Source organism: Biomphalaria glabrata, chromosome 3, assembly GCF_947242115.1.
Source record: "Biomphalaria glabrata chromosome 3, xgBioGlab47.1, whole genome shotgun sequence".
Lineage (NCBI taxonomy): Eukaryota > Metazoa > Mollusca > Gastropoda > Planorbidae > Biomphalaria > Biomphalaria glabrata.
The window spans coordinates 39,899,823-39,919,620 of NC_074713.1; the positions used below are offsets into that span (position 1 = coordinate 39,899,823).

Sequence of the window (19,798 nt, forward strand, 5' to 3'; positions counted from 1 at the left end):
CGGACAGACATTCCACACAAAACTAATAACGTCTTTTCCCCTTTCGGGGGCTGCTACAAAGAAATAACACGATTGATTCTAATTAATTTGTTGCAGTTTCACTCAATATAAGCAAAGTTTGATTTTTTTATTTTTTTTTATTTTTGTACTTAAAGTTTTTGAAAGCTTTCTTAAAATTGTTTCTTGAATAGGTGTCCGAATAGTGGTTTCTTTTTAGCCAATGATCCCAATAGCAGCATTTCGGATTTCATTATTTTTTTATTGATGATGTAGTTCAAGATTCTAAATTGACTTTAATGAGAAATTTCATTCAATGACAAAGCTTATTTTTTAAAAATGCAAATCCCAGGAAAATTTAACATTGAACGATGCTGCTTCTTGGAAATATTGTCATAACCAATCGTTATTACATAGTGGTCTCTCTGAAGGACATCCTTGACATTATTCAATTGATCTGTATCAAGATCCCTCTCAAGCTTGCTGTTGATGTTTTTTTTTCCTGACGTTTTACTTCAGGTTATCTTATATCGCCACCACATTTCTAAATATCCCTTTCAGTTTTTGTTTTACAATGTATTTTATTTATTAAAGAATGTAAACCGGATAGTAAACATTAAAACAGAAATAAAGAACCGATAACAATGTTGACAAAAAATGTAGCATGTAAATCCCACAAGGTCTAGACCAGCTACAAAACAAACAAAAATAGGCTTATAGTTGACTTATCTGTCCGATGCTGTTCTCTATCGGGACAGAAAGGAAATAGCTACGCTTTTTATTTGGTCCAGCAGGGTTACCTGTGTATATGTTTACATTTCGTAGCAGTTTTCTAACCTAGACAATCTGGCATAGAGTTTGCAATCTGGCAACACGTCTCTCACGTCTGTGACATCGAGGCTGACCTGTCAAGCGACGCTCCAAAAATGAGCCAAGCCTTACAGAATTAGTGCAACAAAAACGTCAAGGAGCTGGTCCAATGAGGGTGTCACTGTCATATATTAACGTAGGTCCAAACAATAGTGTGGGTAACTCAAGGACTCCAAGAGTATCAATATAATTTAATGCAGTGAATGTTAAAAATCATAATAGTATAGAATTTCTATAATTAAAACACAGCCTACATAAATCACTAACGCCGATTGTCGTAATTGTATGTATTATATAGAAATTATATCACACCAATTTATTAAGTTTTAATTCCTTAAATATTTTCAGTAAACATACTTTTGCATCTATTTTTTTCTATTTTCTGACATTCATTTATTGTCTTCACTACAATCATATCAAGAAGACTTCATGGCCATTTCTTTGTTTGAAGTAGTTGGTTCTACTGTATCTTGACTAACCAACAAATCATGACTTGACTTGACTTGACTTTCATTCAACCCTTTGGGATTAATCCTGCAATGAGAGTTAGTGATGACTTCTTAAAGCTAGAGTCGCTGTAACGACGTACGAAGATAAACTTGAGTTAACAGTTAAGGAACACACTGTGACAGAACTTAGGTTTAGGATTCAGTTTGGTTGATATGTATTAGTTGTCCAGTTTTGGCAACACATATTTTTGATAGGCTATTTGTTCCTACTACAATTGAGTGCTAGTTTTCTCCCTAACTCGTAAATCAAGACGCTTGCTAGATAAACGAAAGGTGCAAACATTCTGAAATATAATTGATAGAAATTTTCTTATAATACAGACGTTACTTCAAAAACAGAAGATGATTACGTCCTACGCGTCATGCGGCTAGTCATGCATGTTAGCCAATGACTTAAATTCTGCTAAGTCATTCCATGCTCTAACATCACTAGGGAAGAAGGAGCACTTGTACAAATTTGTCCTAGCATATGGAACGAGGAATGTGTATGTAGCTAAGAATTAGCCATCTTTTGGGGGCCCGTGGGGCTTGACCTCTTTGTGGGCCCTGCATTTTGCGCAATATTTAATATATTGTAATAACTGAAGGGAGGCAACTCAACAAGATATAGATGTTTATTTACATCCCACCTACATAAGACGTCTGCCTTGAGCCCAGCCTCTTCATACCAGTTCTCTTCTGCCTAAAGTCAACAACCTTCTTAGTCTGGTTTCTAACAGTGCGCACCTTCTGCATTATCTTGGATGGCGGTGTGCATGGCAAGGTTATAACAATATAGTGTAAAAAACAACAACACTCGTTTGGGGGCCCCTATCAAGTGGGGTCCCGGGGGGATTTTCAAATTCACCCCTCTCCCCCACACACAAGCTACGCCTCTGGACATATATACAGATAGGCATTTCTTTGCAGAAAGATTTTGTTTATGACTTCCGTCGGCTCTTACTGTTAGATCTAAATTTAAGTCGAAATCCTGAAGGAAAGGGTTGAAAATGTACTTTCACGTTCTGCGTGGCGCAAGATGAAACATTACAAAGATCAGGTCCAATAGTACACCTGTATGACAATAGTACACCTGTATGACAATAGTACACCTGTATGACAATAGTACACATGTATGGCAATAGTACACCTGTATGACAATAGTACACCTGTATGACAATAGTACACCTGTATGACAATAGTACACCTGTATGACAATAGTACACCTGTATGACAATAGTACACCTGTATGACAATAGTACACCTGTACGACAATAGTACACCTGTATGACAATAGTACACCTGTATGACAATAGTACACATGTATGACAATAGTACACATGTATGACAATAGTACACATGTATGGCAATAGTACACATGTATGACAATAGTACACATGTATGACAATAGTACACATGTATGGCAATAGTACACCTGTATGACAATAGTACACCTGTATGACAATAGTACACATGTATGACAATAGTACACATGTATGACAATAGTACACCTGTATGACAAAAGTACACATGTATGACAATAGTACACATGTATGGCAATAGTACACATGTATGACAATAGTACACATGTATGACAATAGTACACATGTATGACAATAGTACACATGTATGACAATAGTACACATGTATGACAATAGTACACCTGTATGACAATAGTACACATGTATGACAATAGTACACCTGTATGACAATAGTACACCTGTATGACAATAGTACACATGTATGACAATAGTACACCTGTATGACAATAGTACACATGTATGACAATAGTACACCTGTATGACAATAGTACACCTGTATGACAATAGTACACATGTATGACAATAGTACACCTGTATGACAATAGTACACCTGTATGACAATAGTACACCTGTATGACAATAGTACACCTGTATGACAATAGTACACCTGTATGACAATAGTACACATGTATGTTCTAGAACTCTAAATCAAACTAGACACGGAGGTCTAAAAAAAAATACTTTAAAAAAAAAAACGGCTTTATCTGACAAAAAAGTTCTCGTTGCGTAAATGTGCAATAGATAACATAGAAGCCTTTCCAAGTGTCTATGTATAGGTCTATGATTACTAGCTTTTTATAGAAATAGATTATTATAGATCTATGTTTTCATTATTGATATATTTAGTTCAAAACTAAAAACACGCCATTCCTGAATTTAATTCTACTCGAGGCTTTTTTCTTTGTTATTGTCTAATGTTAAATCTGAATGTACAGAAAACAACGAACAACACAAAAAACAACCAGTCAGTTGAAAAACCAAGATCAGGTTTATTTCAATATAGTTCCTGTTATCGACACGACACAAAGTCAAGGACGCTTCATGGAGCTAACAAAAGGAAAAGTTTATACAATTTGATTCTACGGAGCTAAAGAAATAAAAAAAAAATCCTCTAACTTTCCAAAGAAAACTGTATTAAAACTTGTCAACACTTCCTTCATCTTGTACACTGGATAGACCAATTGTCTGCAAGTGTACACATCTCTATAGCATTAGCTAGCTCAGGACAGAATTTAGGGTTTCATTTCAGTGAGAATATCTTGTTTATTTATAGTCAGATAAATTAGAGATACATGGCTGTTCATCAATTCGATTTATCGAGAAAAATATTATAAAATAAAGCCTTGTGATGGGTGATAAGCTGGTTGTGGTAAGTACTAAAAGTTAAAACTATTTGTTTATGGATGCTAAAACTAGATGTGTTAAAATTAAAGTTTATTGGTGCTAAAACTAAATGTTTATTGGTGCTAAAACTAGATCTTTATTCGTATTAAATTAGATGTTTATGAATACTTAAACTAAATATTAATTGGTGCTAAAACTAGATCTTTATTCGTATTAAACTAGATGTTTATGAATACTTAAACTAAATATTAATTGACATTAAAGCTAGATGTTAATGGGTGGCTAGTACTAAATGCCTATAGATGTTTATGAGGGCTAAACTAAATGCTTATGGGTGCTAGAATTATAGAATTAGGCTAAAATTATACACGTGAAAAGGAAATTGTGTTGGGAGCTAAAACAAGAGACATTTCATGCTAGCGTTAGATGATTTTGGCGCTAAAATTAAATTACCACTAAAGCTTGATAACGCTAGATGCTAACATTAAATTACCACAAAAACTTGATAGTGCTGGATGCCCAATCTATGAGATTCTTTTGGTTAGATATTTACATTATATATTTAATATTTTAAATGATATTGAGGATTAATTTTTAAAATGATAAATTACTTCCGGTTCGGTGCTATGTCCTTGTGGTGTTGGTTATCGGTAACATTTTAATTTTATGTAGATACTTATTTCGTCTTTGAATCACTAACAATTCCACAACTTACATTTCGCTGGGACGGTTGACTTCTTCTTTGGTCAGGCCTACAGCTTTTGAAGTACGCCTAGCTCGTCGTCTTTCTCTAACTCGCAGACATTTCCTAGTCCAAAGATAAAGTGAGACATAGGATTTGATTGGAAATACTTGTTAGACATAGGATTTGATTGGAAATACTTGTTAGACATAGGATTTGATTGGAAATACTTGTTAGGCATAGGATTTGATTGGAAATACTTGTGAGACATAGGATTTGATTGGAAATACTTGTTAGACATAGGATTTGATTGGAAATACTTGTGAGACATAGGATTTGATTGGAAATACTTACGAGACATAGGATTTGATTGGAAATACTTGTGAGCATGGGCGTTACCAGGGGGGGAGGGGTTCAACCACCCATTCCCCCGAAATAAAATCCCCCCTTCGGTGGGGGGGGGGGATCGGAATTTAGTGACTGATTTTTTGCTTTGATTTTGATTATTTTAGGTGAGATTTTAAAACTAAACCATCACTTGCCCCAGCACAACCAATGGGGTTTTGAGTTTAAAACCCCCTACCAGGGGTTTTGAGTTTTAAACCCCCTACCAGGGGTTTTGAGTTTTAAACCCCCTACTTGGTGTTTTTGCAGTTAACCCTTCTCTTCTATAAAACAAAACAAAACAAAAATGCAAACGAAAATCCCCTTATTCCAAGAGCACCGTTAAGGGAGATTTTGATTTTAAAACCCCCTCCGAAATTTACGATAAACGCCCTCTTCAATATAAAAAAAGCTAATTACGCACTCAAAATGTTATGAGCGTAGCTAAATGGGTTTTGATTTAGTTTTGAGTTTAAACCCCACTTCAGCGGGTTTGAAGGTAAAAAATACTTCTTTAATAATAAAAACAAAGCAAATTATACACTCAAAATGTTATGAGTGTAGTCAAAGGGGTTTTGAGTTAAAAGCTAAAAAGTACCTCTTCAATATAAATAAAAGCAAATTACTCACTCTAAAATCTATGAGCGTAGCCAAAGGGGATTGGAGTTTAAACCCCCCGCCAGGGGGGTTTGAGGCTAAAATATACATCTTCAGTGTAAGAAAAAAAAATTACGCACTCAAAATGCTATGATGCCAAAATCCCAATAGGGGTTTTGAGTTTAAACCCCCATTCAGAGGGGTTTAATGCTAAAAATACCTCTTCAATATAAAAAAAAAAGCAAATTATTCACTAAAATTATTTGAGCGTAGCCAATCCAATCGGGGTTTTGAGTTTAAACCCCTCTTCTACAGATGGCTTTTTTTTTTAAAGTTTAAAACCCCTCCAGATGGTTTTGAGTTTAAGATCCCCCTACAGAGCATTTTGAGGTGGAAAACTCCCAACAGATGATTTTGACGATTAAACTTCTCTTTTCGATATAAAATCTAAAGCAAACTACAGTCACTTAATTCCAAGAGCGTATTCAAGAGAGGTTACACATTTTTACCAGTGGCAGGGCTCCATTAATAAACTGCAGTGAATAGTCATCTGCGGAAATTGAAAAACACTAAATGTGGCTCAACAAAGATGGCTAAGACAGACTTTAGGAGTCAGTTATAGAGATCGGGTTTAAATCAAGGAAATCCTATGCCGAACTGGGAGTCGACCCCTTAGTAAGATTGTGAGAGAGCGACGCATGAGGTTTGCGGGACATGTTCTCCGATAAAATGAATTACGCATAAGAAGAGTTGCAATGATATCCTAGTACAACTTGACGCCACTCATTCATTGAGGTCCTCATGGCAGGTGGGAAGAGGCTTCAGACATTACCAGTGACAGATTTTTATGGAAACAGCTTGACTTCAAATGCTCCGAACGGCGCGGGAGGGTCTAAGTCAGTAAGAATAGCACATTAGGTTTTTGAAATAAAACTTTTTAATAGCAGGAAAATGCAGTGTAGATACCTCAGAATATGCATTTTTTTGGCTTTCAATATCAGTAGTAGTGCTTGGCGGCGCGCGCTAGGGGAACTCCTAGCGCTCCCCTAGACCCCATTGCTAGTAATGGCGAGGAATCTACAATTTTATGGAAACACCCCCCACCCCGAAAAAAAATCCTTGCTACGCCCATGCTTGTGAGACATAGGATTTGATTGGAAATACTTTTCAGCATCGTTTGACCGTGACCACAATTTAAGTTGAATACAATTGTCAGACACACACACAGACACACACACGCACAAACAAACTTGACATCGAAATGTTGCATGTCAAAAAAAAGGAAACATTGACCAGCCTCGTGTTGACACGCTGAACGAGGAAGACGTCAACTCAGCACAAAGTTCTCTCTGAAACAAAGTTTCTATATTTAGCACTGTGCCATTGACATAAACGAGGCGACTCTACCACATTGAAATAATTATTTAAAAAAAAAAAAAACAGAACTGAAAGTCGAGAAGTTAATTGGAGATCCCACCATGGAGGTCAATATAAACGTTCTGCAGGCCAAGAAACGTTGTGTTGCAAAATGTAAAACTGCACAGGACCTCGCCCATAGACCTACCCATAGCCCTACCCATAGCCCTACCCATAGACCTACCCATAGACCTACCCATAGACCTACCCATAGACCTACCCATAGCCCTACCCATAGACCTACCCATAGACCTACCCATAGACCTACCCATAGACCTACCCATAGACCTACCCATGACCTACCCATAGACCTACCCCAAGTGATACAACAACAATTTGTTTTTCCGCACAGAGCAAGTGCTACAAAGACAGATTTCACCAGTTGCTAATAGATTATCAATATCACTGGCTAATAGACTGTCAATATAAATGGCTATTAGACTGTCAACACCAGTAGCTAATAGATTGTCAATATCACTGGCTACTAGACTGTCAATATCACTGGCTACTAGATTGTCAATATTACTGGCTAGTAGATTGTTAATACCAGTAGGTACTAGATTGTCAATATCACTGGCTACTAGACTCTCAACACCAGTAGCTACTAGTGTAACTAGACTGTCAACACCAGTAGCTACTAGTGTAACTAGACTGTCAACACCAGTAGCTACTAGTGTAACTAGACTGTCAACACCAGTAGCTACTAGTGTAACTAGACTGTCAACACCAGTAGCTACTAGTGTAACTAGACTGTCAACACCAGTAGCTACTAGTGTAACTAGACTCTCAACACCAGTAGCTACTAGTGTAACTAGACTCTCAACACCAGTAACTAATAGATTGCCAATATCACTGGCTACTAGACTGTCAATACCACTGGCTACTAGATTGTCAATATTACTGGCTACTAGGTTGTCATCACCGGTAGCCACTAGATGTTAATATCGCCAATGTTGACATTAACAAAACATATCTAATGATAAAAAATAGTTGTCTATATTACAAAAAGCCAGTCCAATATTGTATTGAAGACATTGGTGTGGATCAACACTCCATGATTGAGACTCAATGTTCCTGTATCAAAGTAATTTCTCTAATTACTTCATTATAAATAGTCTCCAGTTGACCATGAGATGTAGGCCCCTATGTTTATTATGCTGTTCGACTTCAAACTTTTTTTTTTTTGCGTTCACACTTGTAGACTTGACAATCAGAACAATATCAACATCTCGTATTTGTAGCCCGACTTCAATTGTTTAGCATTTCATTTAGTGAGCACAAAGTAATTTGTCTTAACACATGCAGCATATTAAAATGTGTAAGCTTTTAGACCTTCATGCTTTGAAGACTACCTTGTAAGACAATAGTGAGTGTCCAATAAATAAAACTCGCCCTATTCAAGCATGGAAGCGCTCATCTAGATTTGATGTGAGTAAAAACATATATATTTTGTTACCACGTCATAGAAATCCGTGTCTTGTCGAGCTCTGCTGATGGCGTTCCAAAGTTGCGGTTGGCACAGAAAATTGAGCAAGCGTGTGCTTTGGTTGAAGTAATGCCCGAAGATTATTGTTCTGTCCACTTTATGATGAAGACACCTTATAGCCAGGGGCGGACTGGCTATACGGGTAAAAATCCCCCCACACCGAAAATATATGACATGCCATTTGTGGGCCGGTTTATATGGTAATGCCCGGGCCGATTTTGATACCCAGTCCGCCCCTGCTTATAGCTAAGAACTTTTAGTTTATTTCAAGAAAATTAAAGTGTTTTTTTTTTCTAAAAATTTCTTATAGTCTAGTATTAAATACGAAATGTCAGTTATCCCAGACAATTCCAGTAATACTATTTATATAACTTTGAGTATTTCGTCAAGGAGATTAACAAAACAAACACTATCAGATATTCATGCTAATCCAATCCAGCTTTTTAAATGAGTGTAATGTCATCATTTATAGAGAAAAGTTAAATCGGATCTTATTTTTACTCGGTAACAACTAAATTGCCCAAAAGGTTTATGACCTCGTTTCTACGTTTGCACGTCATTGCTTAAGTAGTTCTTCAAACACTAGATTGTGACTAGATGAGATTTGGAATTAGAAATGACAGTTAAGAAAATGTCTTCACCACCCGTCACTAGTGTCACAAAAATAATCTTCACGATGATCATTAAACCATGGAACTATACTAATGGAACACCAGCTTCGAGTTTTTTACAAAGACAAAGAGAATCGAAGTGCCGTCGCGCATCTTTTTAGCGCACCATACCAATTTGAAAAATCGATGAGGATGCCAAAGAAGAAATTTACTCCGAGAGCCACTTGGATTGACCTTCATTGAGAGTAAAACTTCCCCACACTATATTTTATTAGATCTGTAAAAACTTTATCCATTTTCTGACTATCTGATAAAATAGATAGAATTTCCCTGAATAAGAGATCGTCACAAAAGTTATTTTTTTCGATCGCCCTATAAAATGCCACTTATTTTCCAAAAAATAGAATCTAAATTCCGAAAATACAATCTTTCAGTGTTTCTGTGTTTGGTTTATTTACACTAAATCTGGATGAAGACCTGTCTACCGTTCCGCTAAATGCGTATTTGTTACGATATATTAAATTGCACGAAATAAAAATAGGAGGCCTAATACAGTTTTGACACTCCAAGCTACGCACTTCTAATCGTTTTTTTTTATTATCGAAAGGACTAGGCTATAGGCATACACGTCTCGTGGGAAACAAAGAAAAAGTTAATCTTGATAATATTGTAGCCTAAATAAAATGACAAAAAATAAAAACAAAAAAAAAAACTATAGCCTAATCTAAAATGAAATAGATCTAGAGCTAGATTTTCTTGGACGAATGATATAAAATAAGTATAAATAATAAGTCATATGAATCTGATAGATCTAAAACAAATACTGATAGAGTCATTCATTAATTAATTATTAGAATTACTTGACTACCAACTGGGTATTTTTATTGCCAAAATACAATGTATTTTATGTGCATTTATTAAAAACAACAACCAAAAATTAAGCGTTCGACGCAACTAGATCTAATATTAATAATATAGATTATAGTTATAGTTCTAGATCCAGAAAGCTACTTCTCTAATTCAGTTTTCTAGTTTAATTCTAATTAGATCTAGATGTCTAGACCAGTAGATCTAAATCTAGCCAGGGTTTTTGTCATGGAATAGATTTATAAAACTTCAGCCACCTACTGATCACGATATGACAGATGAGATAGTGATAGGCCTACTCTCTCTACTACTAGACTCTACATCTAGTATGATCTAGATCTAGTACTACTACTAGTAGTAGATCACTACATTTGACTAGATGATTACTAGATCACAGTAAAATTCAATGTGTACTTCCGACTTTAGCTCAACAAACAAGTCTACTCCAAAGTATAGATCTACTAGTAAAGTCACAAAGTGTAAAGGATCATTATATATTCACATAAAAAAAATTATAGGCCTAAATGAATCGAATAATCAGTCACTAATTTGACTAATCAGTAATTCTGAGTAATCTAAATTGTTGTTTTTTTTAAAATGGCAAGTGTTATTGATGACTTGTAAACCAGTTGCAGAGATTCTAGTTTTTATTTTGATGACATGTTACGATACATCAATGATATTTAGATAAACGCAAGTACCTAGTGGAACAGACAGATTGACCATTTAATATAAGGCAAAGAAGTAAGATGTTTATAATCCATCAAACTATGATCAAACTCACAGAGGAGTTGTGTCATTTGTGACGGCATCTCATGCATTTAAAGAAGCTACAAACTATTCTACAAAAATGATAGGCTTGTCTTTGATTCCGAAGACTTATGAGGAATGCTATGTTTCCAGTGGCTACTCAGCCCCAGCTGTGACCTACATATTATGCCACACTGAGCACAGGCATAACCATTATCCACCTGTGGTAGAATCAGTTGTTTTTTTCTTTTTGCCGTCTACCCTCGGCAATTAATTTTCATTGGTGTATACCACACCTTTGTAAGTGACCTTCAGCTGTCTCATTCTGAAGCTGTATGCAACCAGGTGCTCTCTTATTCTATGTCAGTTAAAGCAAGTTGGTGCCTAAGCTTGTCTTTAAAGCATTTCTGTGGTACCTCTTTATGTGCATATGACATGTTAGGCAAATAGGTTTTGCCTATCGGAAGGCCATTTCGGAAAGTATAGGTGTTTAAAATGAAACTCCAAACATCTGGACTTCCAGTAACCAAGAAAATAAGCTTAGGATTCAAAGAGACGACACTGGCATTTCAGCTAAGACGATCAGTAAAATTAATAGCAACTTTAATTGCAGTCCACCAAACAAGATAAAAAGAAACAAGTGTGGCTTCAATAGCATTGATGATATTTAGTTTACTTTTATCTCATTTACTAGTATTACTATTTCATTGACTAAGGTTTTTTATTGTCAAATATGCATAAGTACATGTACTAGTTCCTGCAATTTGATGAAAAATAATAGTTAAATTATGTGTAGTCTATATACAAATGTTTATAAGAGATCACAGCTTAGCTTAATTTCAAAACTATGATTTTGTGTTCTGACTCTACTCTAAATAAATTATATTTTATTTTAAGAATGCAAAGTTGGAAATTCTGTTCTGATGAAAAAAAATTATTAAAATAAAGTAGATGTTTATGGTTTCTTTGTATTTATTTTTAAATTATTTATTCATTAAAAATTAATTGTTCATTAACATTCACTTGAAGTAAAGATCAAAAACACAAATTCAATACATGATCAGCTCTCAATTCATGCAGATCACAGCCCATCACTTAAATGTATTAACTGTCAAATCTACACACTATTAATTTCAAAATGTTGCTTTAAATTGTTATATGACACAATCAAAGTACTGGTACCTCACATTGATGTAGGCCTAAAGCAGCTGAAATAATGACAAATTTTCATTCAATAACTTGTACTGTCATTTATTATCAGACGTGTAAAAACTAATGACCTGTATCATCATCATTGGCCTCCTTCAGTCGTAGAAAGACTAAGGTTTCATCTCAGAGCACACTTCCTCATGTGGCTGTGGAGCCCTATTTTGGAGAGACACTCCCGTCCACAGATAGCACAGGTTAAGGTGGCCAATGCTTCGGTGGTAGAGGAGCTGGCCGTTTTTCGGATTGTACATTTTTCTTCCTGAGCTGAGACCCATGTACTTTCACTGTCCATAGCTTTCTTGGTCACTGTCTCTCTCCATCTGTTGCGGTCTAAAGCTATGTCTTCCCAATTGTCAGTATTGATGTTCACTGATTTGAGGTCACGTTTTATTACATCTATGTAATGGAAGTGGGGGCGACCAGTTTTTCTTGTCAGTAGTGTGTTAAAACTAATGACCTGTATATATAATTTATTAAGCAGGAGCATCAACAAATCTTGAACAATAATTGTCTACAGAAAAACTTTATTCTTATCCAAACAATATACATTTACAATGTATTGAAGCAAGTTTATTTATATTTATCCAAATCTATATGGCCTAAAGATTATAGCGTATTTTGATGTGTGAATACCAATTTACATTATTACATGAAAATAGTGTACTCATTTTTAAAATATTCTGGTTAATAAAAATAAAAAACTAATGATACAATAAAATTGAAGCATTAGTCAAAAAAAAGAAAAATTTCACTCAAGATCTATGTGAACTCTGCTTGAAAAAAATCATTTTGAAATTAATAAAAAAAAAATTATGGTTCTTGAGTCAATGGAATGAAAGCAGCAATTATTTAACAATTTCATGATTATCCATTCATTTCAATATACTTATAACTGAAAAATAATTCATAAGGTTTAGATACAACCATTTTAAATAATGATTATAATTTTTTTCTTAATTTGCTTAATTCAAATCTAATTTAAACAAGATTTCCTCTGTCAAGAAACTTATGAGGGAACAACATGCATGTTCTTCTCAGTAAGTTTTGGAAAGGGAATTAAGAATATTTAATTGATGTTGCTTTTTTTTTTGCCAACATTTTAAACCTTTGCACCAGGTTTTAGTTTTAAGGAGAATGCACCATATTTTATATGTTTACTTTTGTTAGATTCTTATTTTAATTTTAAAAAAGTAAAATTTCCCTTACCACTCATCCACTGCACTCCCTCTTGTTTTAATGGGGCTCAGATTAATAGTTTTCAAGTACAATATCAAACAGATTTAAAGAAATACTAAATCCAAACCTGTTGGCTGAATGACAGGATATACATAAATATGTATACAGCTTACAGTGTAATATATATATCTTAAATTAAAATTGGTCCAAGACTTTTATTTTGCAACATGATGGTATTTTCCTTTCTGGTGGTGCTATGCAGGAGTCCAATAATCTCATCTTTTCTCATAACAGAAAGTTATCTAGTTATAAAAATAAATAATTGGATTTAAAAAAAAATAAAAAAAATATGTGTGACATATGTGTTGACCATGCTAAACGTATATATGTTATTAAGTATAGTTATATAATTTTGCCATTCTAAAAATAGTCTGTACCTAAAAAGATCTACTGCGTTAATGTGTAGACATGGCCCTGACCTTAATAGTTATGAATTATTACTATAGGTGAAGGCAGATGTTCAGTTAATTTGATGCACATTGAACTAATCTAAAAGCAACTATAACATATATTATGATTTACATTTTCATGGAAAACTAGTTTTTCAAAAATACAAGTACTTCAGCTTATGAGAAAAGTACACATAGGGAAAAATTGCAGTACCTTACCTTTAAGAGGTGCAACCAATCATTGACTTTTCAGGAATGCATGCCTTTTTCTTGCATTTCCAAACATAACTGTAATTATACAATTAGGCATATTGGTTAATTTCTTTTGAAAACATTAAAATAAAAAAATAATATTATTAAATTGAAAACGTTGTTGTATCAAACATACAAATTATCAGACAATTTTGCCTGTTTTCATCTAATAGTTTATTGTAAAGGAATGGCCTGCACAACAGTCAAGGTATATTAGGCATTCATGAAAGATGAATGTGCTTAAGAGTGTTATAAATAAAAAAAAAAACTAGAGAAAAATGTTAAATTCCATCCCAGATATTTGGATGTTGCTTGACCATGAAAATCACACAAATCATAAAATATCTATTAGATAACTAAAATAAAAATTGTATAGTAGTACTTACATTAAATATTGAATGGATGCCCAGAGAGTAGAAATAGTATAAGTATGATCCTTGAGCCATTCTGGTACATCATCAGAACTGGTTGCCATGGTTCTACTTGTTAATAACTGAAACATTACAAACATTTTTTTTATTTATAATTTATCACAGACTAGAATAGAAATGTTGCCAGGAAAAATACCAATGGTTAGAATACACCTGATGCTACTTTTGTAGCCTTATTACTGGTTAAAATGCACCAAAACTTCATTAATTAAATCTGATTAGAAACATATATGTATCACACAAGTCAAAGTTTATCAGAGTGTCATAGCAAATAATTAACTAGATATGTGAGTTTTATATTAAGTACTGAATTTCAGGGAATAGATCCAACTTGACACCACATCATTTATTATTTCATGAACTCATGGGTCTGGGTATGGCATGGAAACTATTATTTAATATATATGGGGTGTAGGCAAGGCATGGATTATAAATTGTCTTGTATAGATTAGATTGGGTAAAACTGCCAATCGAAGGTAACTTTTACTAATAGATCTGGATCAATTATAAATTTATGGGACCTAGGCCTGCATAAATCTTATCTTTTATTTATATATTTTATGTACATATATAACTAGTCTAGAATCTATAATTATATCTTAATAATAATTTTTGTAGATGTCATATAATATCTAACATATTAAGTATAGATCAGTAGATTTAGAATTTTAGCTAGTGGAATATTTTTATATTCCTAATCTGAACTGGATCTATATATCTAGAATTTAGATCAGTAGATTTAGTATTTTAGGTAGTAAAAACTTTTATATTCTAAATCTAAACTGGATCTAGATCTAATTATTCTAGAAGCTTAGATCTAGAAGACTAGTTGTCAAGATTTGACTACACTATGGCTAATGCACTAGCTTAGTAGGCCTACTAGATAGATCAAGAGACAGAGTACTAATAGACTCGTCTTGCCTCGTTGGGCCTCTCAAATCAGCTACAGACTTTAGAGACAATTTAGGAAGGTGAATATCGATCCAATTCAAAGATCTACAATCTACATGTTAGAGTCTAGCTAGAGATGCTAGATCTAGTCTAGAAGGCTTATCAATAAAAAAATAAAATCAATCATTTCTAAAGTTTGTAAAATTATATGTAGATCTAATCTATCTATTTATAATATAATACAAATCTATGTCTACTTTTTAAATATTTAAAATGATATGGCTGATGATATTAATTATTTTAATTGAGACATTTACATAATGTCACATACAAAGTAACAAAATAATTAGATCTTATACTAACTCATAGACTCATACCATATTGAATTAAACCTTCGAGTTTACGTTCCACTATCTTGACTTGACTATATTGACTAAATAAAGGGCACTATGATTATAGATGTAGATTATTATCTATGATGATGATGTTTATCAACTGGTAGATCTATAAGTAGTATCGTCACTTTAAGTATAATCTGTATGACCACTGCATTCGTTTCATTCACTGTCTGTATCAATAATCGTATGAATGTGATGTGAAAGTGAAGTCTAGATTTAGATAGAATTGATAGATCTACTATTAAAAAGTATTAACTATACTAACTATATACTATAGTGTCTATAGGCTATAGCCTACTATAGGCCTACTATGGTATAGCCAGTATGACTCGTATGAGTAGGCCTATACTCATAAACTGTAAAAGTGTATAAGTATAGCTATACTAGACAGACTAGATGATCGATAGATCTATTCTAGACTAGATCTATAAATATTCATATTGACAATTATTGATCTCATATATGGTCTAGATCTAGGGTTAGATAAAATAGAGTGGATCTCATGACTGTCTATATTAGATCTATTGATTTTTTTAAAACGTTAAATAAATCTAGACCTTAGTCTTTAACTTTAGTCTAGGTGTTGTAGATCTTTTAAAACGTTAAATAAATCTAGACCTTAGTCTTTAACTTTAGTCTAGGTGTTGTAGATCTAGATCTATATTATTCTAGATATTATACATTTTTTACAAGAGATCTAGATCTATATATAAGTTCGGTTTTTAAAAAATTCGCATTCGAAATTTTAAATACCCAGATTTAAGTATTTATATACCCATATTGGTAGGTCCGAGTTAATCATTTATTAGATCTATTAAAGCATGTCTATATAAAAGATTATTATTTTAAAAATATATTATTATATAAAAGATATAGTTATGAATATTTACTTTAAAAAATTAAACAAATGAATTTTTCACTTTTGCCAATTAACACTCTGGCTAGCAAAAAGGATGACTCCTCAATAGTGTGAAAAGACGATAACTGCATGAGTTGGTTTGGAATTGTATTTTGTAAGACTAATTTTCAAAACCTATCCTTCATGAGAGAGAACGAAAAAAGGTTGTCAAAAAAAAAAAGCTGGCTGGACTACGCAAATAATGGACCAGCCTCTCTCTCTTGATATCTTGTTAAGAACATTGGTCACCGGGAAAAGTGGATGGTTTGGTTACGCGGGACAGATGATAAAAATGACATGTACATTTAAAAAATTCCAGATTTTGTGTAAAATACCCAAATGAGGAAGTACTGGAAACACCTATTTTAACGAAGTGGCCTTAAAAAAAAATCTTTTGTGACGATCTCTTATTCAGGGAAATTCTATCTATTTTATCAGATAGTCAAAAAATGGATAAAGTTTTTACAGATCTAATAAAATATAGTGTGGGGAAGTTTTACTCTCAATGAAGGTCAATCCAAGTGGCTCTCGGAGTAAATTTCTTCTTTGGCATCCTCATCGATTTTTCAAATTGGTATGGTGCGCGAAAAAAGATGCGCGACGGCACTCTGATCATAAAATCTCGAAGCTGGTGTTCCATTAGTATAGTTCCATGATTAAACGAAATGTTTTTCGTACTACTAAGATTTACATCCATTTCTTTTTTTTTTCGCATTTTTATATTTATGCCAAAATAATAATATAACACTATGAATGTTAAGTAAAATGTATTCAGTATTTAAAAGTATTTTATTGTCACTGTTACTTTATTTGAATATCAAGGGACCGAGAGACTGAGCAAATGAGCCAAGGCTTAAAAATCATCACGACCCCCCCCCCCTACCAAGACTGTTATAACAAATGATCTAACCAAGGAGCTAAATCTCTAGAAGCCTAGATAGATCTGAGTAATCTTACCTGATAGCCAACCATATGGACGTAATATACCCAATCACAATGAGAGGTGTAAATATAAACAACAATGGAATCCAGATAAAGTCGTAGTATGTCAATTTCATTTAAAAATATCTTAACCATAATTCATAAACCTTATCCATCTACAAGTCAATAGTTTCTAGGTAGTTTTTTTTTTTAAATAAGCATCTAGCTCTATATCTAGATCTAAAAAGTTTATGCTGATTTCAAAATATCTTGTGTCGTATCATATGTACATAAACACTTTCACCTATTTTTTAAACTCTGAATACAAGAGAGCTAAATAAAAAAAAATACACATGAACACAGACCTATATATTTAATAAAGGTCCGAGTGCTTGAATTGATTTAAAAATCAACGCAATGTTTTCTGTGTTTGCGGAGGTGACGTCATAAAAGTTCTCTTTCTTTTTCATAAACCAGTTAGTTAGTGCGGTTTGTGTTGTTAGATGGTTTAATCATTAATGCTGTCAGTATAAATTAGAAATTTTCTACAAATCGCCATAAGCGATTACGTCCTAAAACGATTTGAGGCTAGATAGACTAGAGTCACTAGACTAAAAAATTGTGCCGATTCTCTCCATCTCTCAAGAGCTAGACCAAATAATGCCAAAATATTTTCAGCGGATTGGGGTAGCCTGCATTAATTTCCAACACGCTTGTCAAGGGTCGCTCAAAAAAAAAAAAAGCAGCACCCAATGAAACTGAGCCTCAGTTGCTTTATAAGATAAGATAAGATAAGATCATTTTTATTGATCCAATCAAATGGAAATTCAGTTTGACAACAATTGACAACCTCAGCGTAACTACTGTAACAATAACATTATAGATATACGAACAACATTCACACACGAAACACATACACACTCACAACCAGCGCTTTATGAATTAGACTTCTATGTACTTCTCGATGATGACAGATCATCTTGTAACACTCTGACCGACAGTGGGATGAAAAACAAACTCGGTGACCGCATATAACTTCATCACGCGGCAGATGTGGTCCGCTGGCCACATTTTGTGCATCACTGTCCTAGACTAAAATGTTGACTGGTTGTAAATAGACCAAAATAAAACTTAAGCGAGGTCAAAGACCGAGCGCTCTTGTAGCTACAATCTTGGCTAATCTTATCGTATAACTTATAGACGTCTAGACGTTCCTTCAAAAGAGAAGATAATTACCTCCTACAGGTATCCACGTGTTAGTCTAATGTGCATGTTAATTAGAAGCTAAAAACTCTGTTAGCTGATTCAGGCAACTATTTCCATGCTCTAGTCTAATGGCACCAAGGAAAGGAGCTGATGTACTAATAGGACGACACCTTCAAGGCCCTTAACATTCCTAGGAACATCTTCGTTGCCTGTCAGAGGGCGGTACTGCTGCAGACCTGCCCCATCACCAGAAAATTCCTCAGTGGAAACTGTTAAAGGTACTACGATGAATTTTGTTTCTCTTTAGCGAAACTCGACCCTGGCAGCGCCAGAGAATGACTACTCATTCATTTCTAACATAATAATAATAGTAATAAGGCTTGAGTCCGAAGATTAATGAGGAATGCAGTATTTCTCGTGGCTACGCGCCCTAGTTGTGACCTACATATTTTGCCACTTCCAGGGCAAGCATAACCATTGTCCGCGGGTGGTCAATTAAGATTTTCTTTTCGCCGTCTGCGTATGTCCTAGCATATAGAATAAGAAATGTACCATTCTTGTGTCTGAGTATTTTATTGTGTGCCAGTTTGTTTTACGGTTTGTTCTCCATAGCAGGAAATCCATAACCCGTTGGTAGAATAAACCCTTAGCTTTCTCTCTCTCATATTTCAAGTTTTAAATTAGTTTTTGTATCGCCAACTTCCAATAGCGAAACGTCTCTTAGCTAGGACTGGAGTATATAGATCTAGCATTCTATTGGGTTTTGCAAACCTTCCTATTATCACATAAAGTTTTGGATCTATTGCGGATCTATCCAATTCAACCGCGTTCGTCTTCGAAATAAGCAGCAAACAAGACAAAGGAAAGTAATTATATAACCTAATCCAATCATCTTTTAGTATGAGTTAACTCCTTTGTATTTATTCAGTAGAATGTTAAAGAGGACTTATACTGTCTTATACTAACACAAATATGTGTGTGTATGTATATATATATATAAATACACACACACACAGGGTCATATTTACCACCACCACCACAAGAGTTTTTAGAAATTATCAGTGAGAAACTTTTAAGTTTTGATTTTTTTCTTTAAACCTCAATTTTTCACATTTTTACCGACACGACTGTTAACTCTGTGTCTTATTTACTT

General features: G+C 34.0%; 1 protein-coding gene and 1 long non-coding RNA gene across 4 annotated transcripts; both read right to left on the reverse strand.

Moving 5' to 3' along the window:
* Positions 1-929: 929 nt before the first annotated feature.
* Positions 930-17,736, reverse strand: LOC106071214 (uncharacterized). Its single transcript, XM_013231260.2, has 3 exons — positions 17,476-17,736; positions 4,737-4,829; positions 930-1,401 (listed from the first exon to the last, which is right to left on the reverse strand). The coding sequence occupies exons 1-3, from the start codon at positions 17,574-17,576 to the stop codon at positions 1,284-1,286; spliced, it is 312 nt and encodes a 103-aa protein (XP_013086714.2). The 5' UTR covers positions 17,577-17,736; the 3' UTR covers positions 930-1,283.
* LOC129925326 (uncharacterized) lies at positions 12,531-16,746 on the reverse strand. Of its 3 annotated transcripts, none has more exons than XR_008777128.1 (4): positions 16,511-16,746; positions 14,287-14,393; positions 13,868-13,936; positions 12,531-13,501 (listed from the first exon to the last, which is right to left on the reverse strand). It is a non-coding gene; the product is annotated as an uncharacterized LOC129925326 (long non-coding RNA). The 3 variants fall into 3 exon arrangements; XR_008777127.1 differs by lacking the exon at positions 16,511-16,746 and adding an exon at positions 15,600-15,884; XR_008777126.1 differs by lacking the exon at positions 16,511-16,746 and having other exon boundaries at positions 14,287-14,541.
* Positions 17,737-19,798: the final 2,062 nt, after the last annotated feature.